The sequence below is a fragment of the Myotis brandtii genome, unplaced genomic scaffold (genome assembly GCF_000412655.1).
Source record: "Myotis brandtii unplaced genomic scaffold, ASM41265v1 scaffold4, whole genome shotgun sequence".
NCBI classification, from domain to species: Eukaryota; Metazoa; Chordata; class Mammalia; order Chiroptera; family Vespertilionidae; genus Myotis; species Myotis brandtii.
The window spans coordinates 4,253,468-4,266,741 of NW_005365371.1; the positions used below are offsets into that span (position 1 = coordinate 4,253,468).

The window sequence follows — 13,274 nt, forward strand, 5'->3', positions numbered from 1 at the left end:
GTTTGTTTAGCTTCTATAATTGAAACTCTGTTGCCATCACTGGCGCTCTAAGCTCTGAGGCCCCGGCTGGCTGAAAGCAGGTATCTGGAGTTTGTTTAGCTTCTATAATTGAAACATTGTTGCTTTCGGGCTCAGAGCCGGGCCGCGGCAGGCGGAGAACCTTGGCTTCCTCCATCACTGGAGCAAGCAAGCCTCATGTTCGCTTCAGATGCGTGGCTGCCGGCCGCCATCTTAGTTGGCAGTTAATTTGCATATCCTGCTGATTAGCCAATGGGAAGCGTAGCGGAGGTATGCTCAATTACCATGTTTGTCTATTATTAGCTAGGATATAGACTAGAGGTCCAGTGCATGAAATTCGTGCACGGGGGAGGGGGGTTCCCTCAGCCTGGCCTGCACCCTCTCCAATCTGGGACCCCTTGGGGGATGTCCAACTGCTGGGTTAGGCCCGACCCCGCAGCAATCTGGACTGCTGGCTCCTAACCACTCACCTGCCTGCCTGATAGCCCCAAAACCCTCTGCCTGCCTGATCCCCCTAACTGCTCTCCCCTGCCAGCCTGGTCAGCCTAACTGCTCTCCCTTGCCAGCCTGATGGCCCCTAACTGCTCTCCCCTGCCGGCCTGATCACCCCTAACCGCCTCTGCCTCAGCCCCGCCACCGTGGCTTTGTCCAGAAGACATCTGGTCTACCCGGTCTAATTAGCATATTACCCTTTTATTAATATAGATAAGGAGGTGGGAGTATTGCTGGTGAGCACATTGTAGGTACAGTTATAGTTAAACATGCTCTTTTTCTAGACTCTGCTATCAGCTGTGTAGTTATTAGCTTCTGTTTGTTTTCATCAAAAGTAGTTACCATTTCCTGACCTTTGCCTGTGACTTTTTCTTCTTGACCTTTTTCAACTTTATTAAAATCTTTAGGGCAGAATTAATTTTTTCATTGAATTTATTGGAGTGACATTGCTTAATAAATTATATAGGTTTCAGGGGTATAATTCTATAATACATCATCTGTACATTGTATTGTTTGTTACCATCCCAAGTCAAGTCTCTTTCCATCACCATTTATTCCCCCCCTTATTCTCTTCTACCTCTCCCCACCCCCCTTTTTCTCTGGTTAGAATTAATTATTTAGAATAAAAGACCTCCTGATAATTTGTCCTCTGCTTGTGGGAAGTTAAAGTGAAAAAGTGAGAGTATGTAACATCATCAAAATATTTGTAAACCCATCCTAGTGGCTTTATTAATACAGTCTTAAAAAACAAGTGGGTGAGTAGTCAAATGTAATTAATTAAGTTATCTGCCCTGGCCGGTTCAATTCCCAGTTAAGGACATGTGCCTGGGTTGCAGGTTCGGTCCCTGGTAGGGGACATGCAGGAAGCAGCCAGTTGATGCTATGCTTTCACATCAATCCTCTTCCTCTCCCTCTCCCTCTTTTATGTCATCTAAAGTGAATCTTTAGAAAAAACCATCCATGGACACCATTAACTTTAGATGTTTTGTTTTGTTTTATAGCTGACTTTGGTTTCTGTGCCCAGATCACCCCTGAGCAGAGCAAGCGAAGTACCATGGTTGGCACACCATACTGGATGGCACCGGAGGTGGTTACACGGAAAGCTTATGGCCCTAAGGTGGACATATGGTCTCTGGGTATCATGGCTATTGAAATGGTAGAAGGAGAGCCTCCATACCTCAATGAAAATCCCTTGAGGGTAAGACAAACACCAGCCTTATTTTAAGAAAAATACTTTTATTTAAAACATTTAGGTAGTACCTGCTTGTTCCAGGCACTGGCCAAGAATTTAGAATGCAAAGTTGATAAAACCTAGTTGTTTCCTTCACTCGGCATCTAAAAAATCATTTGCTTCTGGGTTGAGTTGAATGTGTTAGGTAGAGTTTGTAGATTTTTAGTAAGTTAAATGCTTTAATTTTGTATATAAGTAAGAATTTCCTCACTTTTCTACAGAGTTAAGAGTCCCTAGACATACCCTTCAGGTTATCAACTTTGAACCTTGGCCTCTGGTACCCCTAGGTACAGAGAAGAGGAAAGCAAGATCACATCTGTGAGAAAGCTGTGTAGATGGCAATGTTAAAGCCTGTATTCAAACAAAAGAGTGAGGGCCCTGAGATACAGATGAGGTCAGTAGACTTTAAACAAATATTCAGCAGCTGAGGGTGGAGAGTTTCGGGGTTCCTTCCTTCCTACCTCCCTCCCTCCCTCCCTGCCTGCCTGCCTTTCTTTATTTTTTTTCTTCTACTTCTACTTTTAAATCACCATATATGGCTCAATATCATAGCACTTTACACCTACAAGAATGACTATAATAAAAAAGTTGAAGAATAATAAGTGTTGGTGAGAATGTGGAGAAATTGGAACCCTTATACTTTGCTAGTGGAAAGGTAAATGGTGCATGTAGCTCTTTGAAAAAGTTCCTCTAAAAGTTAACATTGAGTAACATATAACCCAGCAATTCTAGTGCTGTGTATATTCCCAAGAGAATTAAAAGCTTACATCCACTCAAAAACTTGTACACAAATGTTGATAGCAGCATTCTTATGAGCCAAAAGGTAGAACCAGCCCAAATGTCTATCACCTGATGAATGAATAAACAAAAGTGTTATATGCATATAATGGAATATATTTTAGTCATAATAAAGGAATGAAATATAGATACATAAACATTGAACCTTGAAAGCATTATGCTATATGAAAGAAGTCGAACACAAAGATCATATATTGTATGATTCCATATACATTCGATTCTTATTCATGGTGGTTAGATTCTACAAAGCCGCAAACACTGAATAATGAAAGCGAAACCATTGCTTCTAGGGGAAATACAGGATTAGGTTCCTAAAGCCTCTGGTCACAACATTTTGATATACAGCTAATCAACTGATTGATATACAGCCTTGCCTTTATGTGTGTTTCTGTTTAAAGACACTCTATTTAACAATTGTTGATTGAATAACATTGAACTCACGGCCAACAGCACTATAACTCATGCCTGAATGAAGATGATCAAAGATGTATATTCTCCACAAGGCACATCACAGCCTTCTTGCACTTAGGTACACTAGACAGCTCTTCAGCACAGTGCTTCTCACCTCTGCACATATCCATTAATGATCACAAAAGCACTGAGAGTATCGATTTTGGAGTTGCAAATAAACTTTAGTGAGTAAGTGAATTTGCATGTGTGGAATCTGCACATAATGGGGATTGACTGCATACATTTTATAGATTTCTGTAGAGACAAGAAATTAGTGGTTTCTGGGGACTGAGGAAAGGAGGGGAGAAACCTTTGCAGAGACAAGGTTTGAGGTTTGTGGAAAATCTCCATTGAGCATTCAACAGAGATTGGCACACCTGTATGAGTACTCTGCCCAGGGTCGGGGATATAGCCATCTGCTAAGATTGGAGAGGATGGTGCCCACTGCTCTCATAGGGCTGGAAATAGTGCCTGCTTCTGTCAGCAATAGTAAACCTTGTAAGAGTAAACCTTATATTTCACAGGATGTTGAGTAGATGATTCAACAGTCTTGCCTCAGTGATAGGAAATAATTACCCTAGACCCGTGGTCGGCAAACTGCGGCTCGCGAGCCACATGTGGCTCTTTGGCCCCTTGAGTGTGGCTCTTCCTAAGCCTTAGGAGTACCCTAATTAAGTTAATAACAGTGTACCTACCTATATAGTTTAAGTTTAAAAAATTTGGCTCTCAAAAGAAATTTCAATCATTGTACTGTTGATATTTGGCTCTGTTGACTAATGAGTTTGCCAACCACGGCCCTAGACTATATGCTGCTGTAGTCTAACAAATCTTATTCTAAAACAAGACCCAAAGGGATCTGTTCCAAAGTAACTGTGTCCCAGGACAAAGCTCAAGAATATTTATGAGTCCAGATATATCTGGCACCCAAATACCCAGTCAAAGTTTACCAGACAGGCAAAAGAGCAGGAAAATTATAGCCCATATGAGGAGAAAAACTGACCCAGAACTGATACAGATAAAAGAATTGGCACAAAAGGGCATTAAAACAATTTTTATAACTGCATTCCAGATGTTAAGTAGAGACATTTGGAAGGTACTTTTTAAATTTATTGATTTTTTTTTGAGAGCAATTTGTTGTCCACTTATTTATGCATTCATTGGTTGATTCTTGTATGTGCTCTGACTGGGGATCAAACCTTGGCAAATTGGGACAGTGCTCTACTGAGTTACCCAGCCTGGACTTGGAAGTACATTTTTTTTTTTAAATTAAACTTACAGATACAGACTACAGTGTTTGAGATTGGATCAATGGCAGTTTATACATTGTAGGGAAGTGATTGATAGTAATAGAAACTATCCAAGGGAAACATAGGGACAGAAATGAATTTTTTAAAAAAAATGAAATAGCATCAGTGAGCTGTGAGACAACTTCAGGTGTAATAGAAGTTTTGAAAGAAAGAAAAAAAATTCTACAACAAATATCTTTTAAAAACCAAGGCGAAATGAAGATTTTGTGAAATGTACAAACATTGAAAGAATTTATCACCAACAGATATACACTAAAAGAAAAATTAAAAGAAGCTCAGCAGCCCTAACTGGTTTGGCTCAGTGGATAGAGCATTGGCCTGCGGACTGAAGGGTCCCAGGTTTGATTCCGGTCAAGGGCATGTACCTTGGTTGTGGGCACATCCCCAGTAGGGAGTGTGCAGGAGGCAGCTGATCGATGTTTCTAACTCTCTATCCCTCTCCCTCTCTGTAAAAATCAATAAAATATATTTTTAAATAAATAAATAAAGGAAGCTCAGCAGAAAGAACATGTTAATGTGGCTTCATACAAAGAAATGAAGAACACTAGAAGTAGTAACTTACTTGGTAAATGTATAAGATTTTCTTATATAAGTATCTTTAAAAGATAAAACTGTTTAAGTAAAAATAATACTGATGGGGGTAGAAAAAGAACATGTATAAGTAAAATGACAAACAATGCCGAGGGGGAGAACTGAAATGGTATAATGTGATGATTGTGATTATTGAAAGGTGTATGCTATATAAACCCTTAAACAAACATTAAAATAATGAAAGAAAGGGTTACACCTACTAAACCTCAACCAGGAAGTTAGAATGGAATCATAACACTGGCCCGCCCCACAGGCAGGGATGGCCGAGGAATTGTGCTGCAACTCCCTGCACTCCTGCAAGTGGGGTGCTGTGAGCCTATGTACCACCGCCACGCCTGCCTGGGCCCTAGGGCCTGAGGGCAGGTGCCATCAGAACACTGTGCACTGGCCCCATTCTGTTCCAGGAGTGTAAATTCACAGAGAAACATGAATAGATAACAACAGAAAATGGTATTGGAACTGTGGGAATCAGCATTTTTGCACAGGAAGCTTTGGGAGATGTTTACTGTAGTCTGCCTGAAATTGGGACAGAATTGAACAAAAAAGATGAGTTTGGTGCTTTGAAAAGTTGCAGAAAATCCAGGACTTGTCAACAGATCTTGTTATGAAGACGGTTGGCTGATCAAGATGACACTGACTAATCCTTCAGAACTAGGTGGACTAGTGAGTGAAGAAGCATATGAGAAGTACATAAAATCTAAGGAGTGAAAATGGAACCTCCTAAACAAAGTAGATGAAACAACTTAATCTGGCATAGTTGTCTTAAATTAGTGGTGGATAGAAGATTTAAAATAGCAACTTTTAGTAATACCAATGGAAAAAGAAACTTCAACAATGCTATTGGAAGAAAATTCCCCTTAACTTTCTAATGATTGCAAATAAACACAATATGCATATTTTCACAACACCCTATGATTTTTAGGTAGACTACGGTTATGATATTCAGAATTTCTGAAATTATAAAAAGTATGTAATTCAAGGATAACATTGTTATATTAGGCCTTACATAATATTGTAACTTACTTATATCTGTCTCTGGATTTGGCTCAAAATTATTAATCTTTCCATTGGAAATAATTAGCAGTGGAGAAAAGTTTTTGTTGTTAGTGTCAGATAATGAACAATATCTAAATTTTGCAATATACTGTGTTTGCTGGTGCTATTTTTATACAGTGAAGTGGCAACCTTGAAGGAAAACAAAGAAAGTTTAACAATAAAACATTCAACTTCTTGCCCTGGCCAGTTTGGCTCAGTGCTTACAGCGTCAGCCCGAGGATGAAAGAGTTGCAGGTTCAATCCCCAGGCATGAGTGGGAAGCAACCAATTGATATGTCTTTCTCACGTTGATGTTTCTCTCTCTCTCCAACTCCCCCCTCTCTTCCATTCTCTAAAAATCAATGGAAAAAATATCCTCACTCCTCGGGATAAAAAATAATAATAAAACATTCAACTTTTGTTTTAATAAATAAATAAATGACATTGAGTTAAAGCCATACTGATGGGAGCATCTCAAAGAGGCACAGGAGCCACACTGAAAGAGCTCTAGTGGCCAAGGTGCAAAAATTTGAACAAAGTAGTATGGGATTATAACCCAAAATGTAATATGTGTGAGCCCATGCTGATAGAAATAAAGTGATTAAATAAATAAACAAGGCAGAAGAGACATCTCCCATGCAGAAGAATTCCAAATATTTAAGGAGATGTTCCACCCTGAAGGAGGTGAGGCATAACTCCCACTTCTTAAGTGTAGGCTGCACATAGTGACTTCCTTTCAAAGAGCACAGTATGGAAAGGGGAGAAAAAAGTAACTTTACAGGAGAGAAACCTGACAAACACTACCTCAGCCAGGTGACGAGGTGAACATGAACAGTCATCAGTCCTGTTGATAGTATGTACCTTTAATATTGATGCAATGAAAATGCACTCTTAACTCTGTTATCTTCTCTCCCAAACCCATAATCTCTAACCATGAGAAAAACATCAAATCCAAGGACAGCCTACACTATAATACCTGATCAGTACTCCTTCAAACTGTCAGCATCATCCAAAGGAAAGGAAAGTCTGAGAAATTGTCACAGCCAGGAAGACCCTACAGAAAAGTGACAAGGACAGAAATAGGAGAGTGGAAGAGTGAATGAAACCTAGTGTGAATGCTGGAAGCACTAGGGACCCCATAAGTGATGCCAGTCAGCAGGGATATATCCTTTTCTTCCACCATATTTAGCTGCATAGGTACAGGCAAGGAGTAGGTGGAGTTTTAACTGTATTTAGCCACTGAGTGCTATAAAGTGCACGAGGGTCAAAAAAGTGATTATGTGGAAAGAATGAGGGACACTGGAAGATCAGAAGGATTTATTCGGGTCCAGTGGAGTCTAAGGTTCACTGGCGTGAGGGTAATAAGAGTGAAAAGATAGGAGGTGGAGTGCAATGGAGATTTAAGAGTTGCAGTTATTGATGCTCCTAAGATAACCATGGGTGTGTGTGGCTGACGTAGGCTAAAGGACAAGAGCATCAGAAAAGAGACCGGGTGATTGTAACCAGCATCTTTATAGCTATTGGAATTGTCGTGAATTATGAATAATGTTAGACTTGATAACAGCGTTTATAGATGTTTGAAGCAAAGAATGTTAGAAGTTTGAAAACCCTGGAGTTATAGAGGAGGGTGATAGCGGCCTCAAAAAGAGGCTATAAGGAGCCAAAAGAACACTCCATCCTCAGGGCCATGCAAAGGTGTGGGAGAGGAAAAGCTACCACTAGAGAATGCTGCGGATGAGGCAGATTCCTCATGGGAGAGCCAGGCCTCAATAAGTTAAGGAATATGTTTGAGGAGGGGATGGGAAGTGGGTATGAAAATAATTAAGGCTAGAAAGAAGGTGCAGAGGCACATTGGTGTTAGAATGGAGAGGCTGAGGGAATGATTGGGAGTCATGGGTAGCTTATAATCACTAACATAAATGAAGATAGAGTGTAATGAGGTTCATCCCAAAGTAGAGAAGGTTAAGTGTTTGGTTAAGTACTTATTTTTATAGAGTTCCCTATTAATCCCTTCCAGTGGAAGAGTTGAAGCTCACAACAGTCATATGACCTTAACTTGAAATTGCTATCTCAAGGATAATTTCTTACAATGAAAATTTTTTAAAAAAATATTTTTATTGAGTTCAGAGAGGATGGGAGGGAAGGAGAGAGAGACAGAGAGAAAGAGAAACATTAATGATGAGAGAATCATTGATTGGCTGTCTCCTGCATGTCCCTCATTGGGGAACAAGCCTACAACCCGGGCAAGTGTCCTGATTGAGAATCAAACCGTGATCTCCTGGTTCATGGGTTGACGCTCAACCACTGAGCCACGCCACCAGTCAGGCACAATGAAATTTTTTAGTGAAAGTTTTGGGAGAAATGTCATGTAAAGAGAAATGATCTTAAGTAACAGGGAAATGAGCATATTCATATACTGATGGTACAAGTGTCAGTTGGTATCTTTTTTTGATGGCAGAAACTTTAAATGAGGCTATATGTTCACTTTTTTATACAGTGTATTTATACATTATCAACATCCCTCACCAGGCTTACATTTTTTTAACTATTTTTGTTTTTATTTTATTTATTATTATTATTATTTAATTGATTTTAGAGAGAGGACGGGAGAGAGAGAGAGAAACATTGATCAGTTGCCTCTGTGCACTTGCCCTGACGAGGGATGGAACCCGAGACCTGGTATGTGCCCTGATCTGGAATTGAACCCGCCACCTTTTTGTGTATAGGATGATGCTCCAACCAACTGAGTCACACTGGCCAGGACAAGCTTACATTTCTTAACAATCAGTGAACCTACATTGACACATTATTATCGTCTGGAGTCCATAGTTTACATTAGGGTTCATGCTTGGAGTGGTGTACATTCTCTGGGTTTAGAGACAAATGTATAATGAATAGCATGTGTCCATCATTTAGTATACAGAGTATTTTCACTGTCTTAAAAATCCTCTGTGCTCTCTCTGCCTCTTCATCTACAGCTACATAGATATAACTTGTTGTGTTGTTGTTTTTTTTAAAAAAAAAAAAGGGTTTTAATAAACTACATTGTTTTGAAATGTAATGTGACTTGAATAAAGCTTGAGAAAGGTAAATGGGATACTATATGTTAATGGTAGGATTGTGGTCATTTTTTTTATACCCTTACATATTATATTTCTTTTTTTAAAAATATATTTTTATGGATTTCAGAGAGGAAGGAAGAGGAAGAGAGAGATAGAAACATCAATGATGAGAGAGAATCATTGATTGGCTACCTCCTGCATGCCCCCTACTGGGGATCAAGCTCGCAACCCCGGCATGTGCCCTTGACCGGAATCAAACCCGGGACCCTTCAGTCCACAGGCTAACGCTCTATCCACTGAGCCAAACCAGCTATGGCCATATTATATTTCTTTTATCAATGTGTATTGTATTTATAACCTATACACACACCAAAAAAAAGATGAAGCTAATTTTTGAAACATCTAAAATAAAGGAAAGCCCTGGCCGGCTTGGCAGGGTGGATAGAGCGTCGGCCTGTGGACTGAGGGGTCCTAGGTTCGATTCCGGTCAAGGGCACATGCCTTGGTTGTGGGCTTGATCCCCAGTGTGGGGTGTGCAGGAAGCAGCCGATCAATGATTCTCTCTCATCATTGATGTTTCTATCTCTCTCCTTCTCCCTTCCTCTCTGAAATCAATAAAGAAATATATTTTAAAAAATAAAATAAAGGAAAAATAATCCAAGTGGATAGAAATAATACTAACCTCATTTTAGTATTTATGGTGATTGTCTTTACAGAAGTAAAAGATCCATAAACTTTATATCAAGTGCTTTCTCACTTTGTTGAGTTACTACCTTAAGAATATAAAAGATGTTCTTTTTTTTTAGGCCTTGTACCTGATAGCAACTAATGGAACTCCAGAACTTCAGAACCCAGAGAAACTTTCCCCAATATTTCGGGATTTCTTAAATCGATGTTTGGAGATGGATGTGGAGAAAAGGGGGTCAGCCAAAGAATTGTTACAGGTGAATTTGGAAATGATAATATTTTTGGGAAAAGTTGGCTTTTTTGAGTAACAAACAGAAAGTTTACATAGGTCTATTAGTTACATTTCACTGCTCATTCATCACTAGAAGTATGGCAGCTGCCGCAGTTTAAGATTTTATTTGCTGGAAATAAAATGTCCATCTATAATAATAAAAGCGTAATATGCAAATCAGCCAAATGACAGAATAGCAGAACAACTGTCCAGACCACCTTCCAGACTACCATGCTATGACATGCACTGGTGCCAGGCCAGCCAAGGCGGGTGCGATGCAATTGGTTGGGGGGTCCCACCATTGCCCCACCATTGCCCCGTAGAGGGAGGCCCAGGCCAACCAGCTGGTGGCGCTATGTCGGGTGGGTGCGGCCTCCCTCTGCTGGGTGATTGATCTGGGGGGGCTGTGATTAATCGCCCCATAGAGGGAGGCCCAGGCCACCAGCCAGCGATGCTGTGGCCAGTGTGCGGGGCCAGCCAATGATTGCCCCGCAGGCCAGCCAAGTGATCACACCCCATGCCTGTCACCCACAGAGGGAGGTGACCAGTGGCAGGGGAGGGGGGGCAGTGCCACACAGATGGCAAGCAGTGGCAGCGGCGGGGGCGGGGGCAGCTGCTAGCAGCCCGGGGAAGGAAAGTCCGATAGGCCCTGATCACCGGCCAGGCCTAGGGACCCTACCCGAGGGGTCCCGGATTGTGAGAGGGAGAGGGTACAGGCTGGGCTGAGGGACACCACCACCACCACCACCACCCCCTCCGTGCATGAATTTCGTGCACCGGGCCTCTAGTTATATTATAATAAGCATATGAGTTTTTGCATGTTATTAATTTTCAGGCCAGTTCTTTGCTAGCATGAGTATCTGGGACATTTAACTGAGATTTTATAATATTAGAAAAACTAAAGACTATGCTTTCAACTATAAAAGCAATGTATTGGTTATGCTGATTTTATGCAGGGATGAAATATGTGTTTATTAAATAAATTATGGTCCATTAAAATCTTTGAGTCTAATTGAAAGGAAATATTTAGCTTCTAAACTGGTGACATTTATACTTTTTTTTTCTCCCCTCTTTCTGGCAGCATCCCTTCCTGAAACTGGCCAAACCATTATCTAGCTTGACACCACTGATTATGGCAGCTAAAGAAGCAATGAAGAGTAATCGTTAACATCATTGCCGTGGCCTCATATTCTTTATCCATTTTCTAAAAGAAGTCTTTTAATATATGAACATTATTACTCTTTTGGGGTTTAAGGAAATGGCCTGCATAACATGGAGGAAAAAAGCAAACTACTACTTCCTGAAGACAACCAAGAGAAAATTACAAAACAGAATGACAACTTTCTATTGAATCCCTTTAGGGTCCAAAAGGAATTGTGGACTGAATCACTAGCCTTACTTCTTTCTGCAAACAGCCCATCAGGGCCATTTATCATGCTAGAGATTTGCCTTTTATTTTGCTGAGTTCATTGTAATAGATCACATTCATTGTCCCTTTGGGGGTATTTTCAGTACTTGAATAGTAGATTCGAGTTTTTCAGAGTATTTGTTTCATCTGCTAGCTTCTTTCTCTCTTTGTAGCTTTCTTTTTCCTTGACTTGCTCCTTTTGAGTTGCTTTGAGAAGTTTTTCTTAGGCCTAAATTTGAGGCAAGTTTGATAGAAATTATGTAGCTCCTTATATTGGCAAAGGAGCTTGATATGGTTTAACTTTGTATAGAAGTTAGAACCAGCTATTGTACATGTAATATTTCAGTTCAGAATTTGAACTGGGGGAAGGGAAGAAAAGTATGTGATTTTTACCTTTTTTAACAAATGTGAAAGTCAGTTTTAGAAATTTCATGGTAGTGAAATGTTTGGCATTTGTTACATGTATAGAGAGAAGACTAATAATCTATATTTATAACTAAATCATTGAGACAGAAAAAGAATCCCATTGACTCTCCATCTTTACAGTTGTTTCCTTTTTGACTGTTTCCTCTTCAGCTATGGCTTCTGGAATCAGAGTGATTTGTTCTTGTTCCAACTTTTGTTAGTGCCGCTACTTTCCCCTTCCCCTATTTCCCCTTCCCCTATTTCCCCTTCATTTTGGAAATAAGTTTCTGTATATGTTGTAATTTTAGTTTGTTTTTTTAATTAACCCTCTGTCACCCTACTGCCCCCCCCCCATGGTAAATACTGTAATAACCATTGACTTTTCAAATTAAGATTTTAAAAATTAACTCTTTTTTTCAGTTTAAAGGAGAAAAATATTTGGAGCTAGTAGAGACAAAGTGAGAGACTTGAACCTTGGTGAGCTCTAAAATAACTAGCTGAGATTATATTGATGAAAGAGAATTGTCAGTACATAGAGATGGAACTACTGACCAGTAAACTACAGATTTGTTATAAACATTGTTCCCAAACCATTACCAACATTGTACTATCTGAGAACTTAAGTGATAAAGTACTTCTTGATAAATTCATGGATCATTTAAGATGTTGAGTTACTTTGGATTTTTTTCAAATAAGGAAATAATATTCATGTAAAAAACTGGAGAAAGGAAGAAAACTGAAATGTTCTTGTTGATAGCAATACCTTTTTTTTTAATTTTAAAGATTTTAAAAGGTCTGTGACCTGTAGCATTAATTATTAGAGTGCCCTCTCTCCCTTCTCCCCTCTCTGTCTCTTCTTCCTCTCCTCTTCCTCTCATTTTTTTTTCAATTGTTTTGCATTTGGATGCAGTATTGTCCCTTCTGGCATGCCAAGAGCCACATAAAAGAGAAACATCTGTGATTTGGTTCTGGAACATGGGAATGTCCCTACCATTCTCCTGATTAAGTTCATACCTACTTGCCATTGTGTAATAGTACAAATCATGAATAAAAATGATTTTGATGTTTTGGAGTACATTAGGGGGGGAACTAATACCATTTTATTTCCTATCATTCCCATCATCTGTGTATAAGATATAGGTATAAGGATAGAAATGGCTGTTCTTTATTGATAGCACAGGAAGGTTTTTTAACATTCTTTGTAAATAGTCTGGATGGATTATGGTGAAGAAGATGCTACCAATGAAAACCAACTCGATAAGACTGATCATCATGACCACTCTAGATGGCACTTCCATACATAAGTCGTAAAGACCATATTCATTGAATACAGTGCCAATGCCCCATTTTTATTCCGATGACTCAACAAAGGTCTTTTCAATTTATAGGAGCAGTTTGGGATTTGTATTTTACAACTTTTGATGGTTACCTGCATGTCCATTGCTGGCAACGGACTTTGTCATTAAAACCTGACTCCTAGGTTAAGGGAGCTACACTGTGGTTTATTCTTTACTTACTT

General features: G+C 39.7%; 1 protein-coding gene across 1 annotated transcript in view; it reads left to right on the forward strand.

Annotated features, from left to right (window-relative positions):
* PAK2 (p21 protein (Cdc42/Rac)-activated kinase 2) overlaps positions 1-12,948 on the forward strand; it is a 56,046-nt gene extending 43,098 nt beyond the window's left edge. The window contains exons 13-15 of the mRNA XM_005873168.2: positions 1,512-1,708; positions 9,791-9,928; positions 11,024-12,948. Coding sequence (XP_005873230.1) covers positions 1,512-1,708; positions 9,791-9,928; positions 11,024-11,110 — 422 coding nt within the window. The 3' untranslated portion in view covers positions 11,111-12,948. The remainder of the gene's footprint in view (positions 1-1,511; positions 1,709-9,790; positions 9,929-11,023) is intronic.
* The last annotated feature ends 326 nt before the right edge of the window (positions 12,949-13,274 follow it).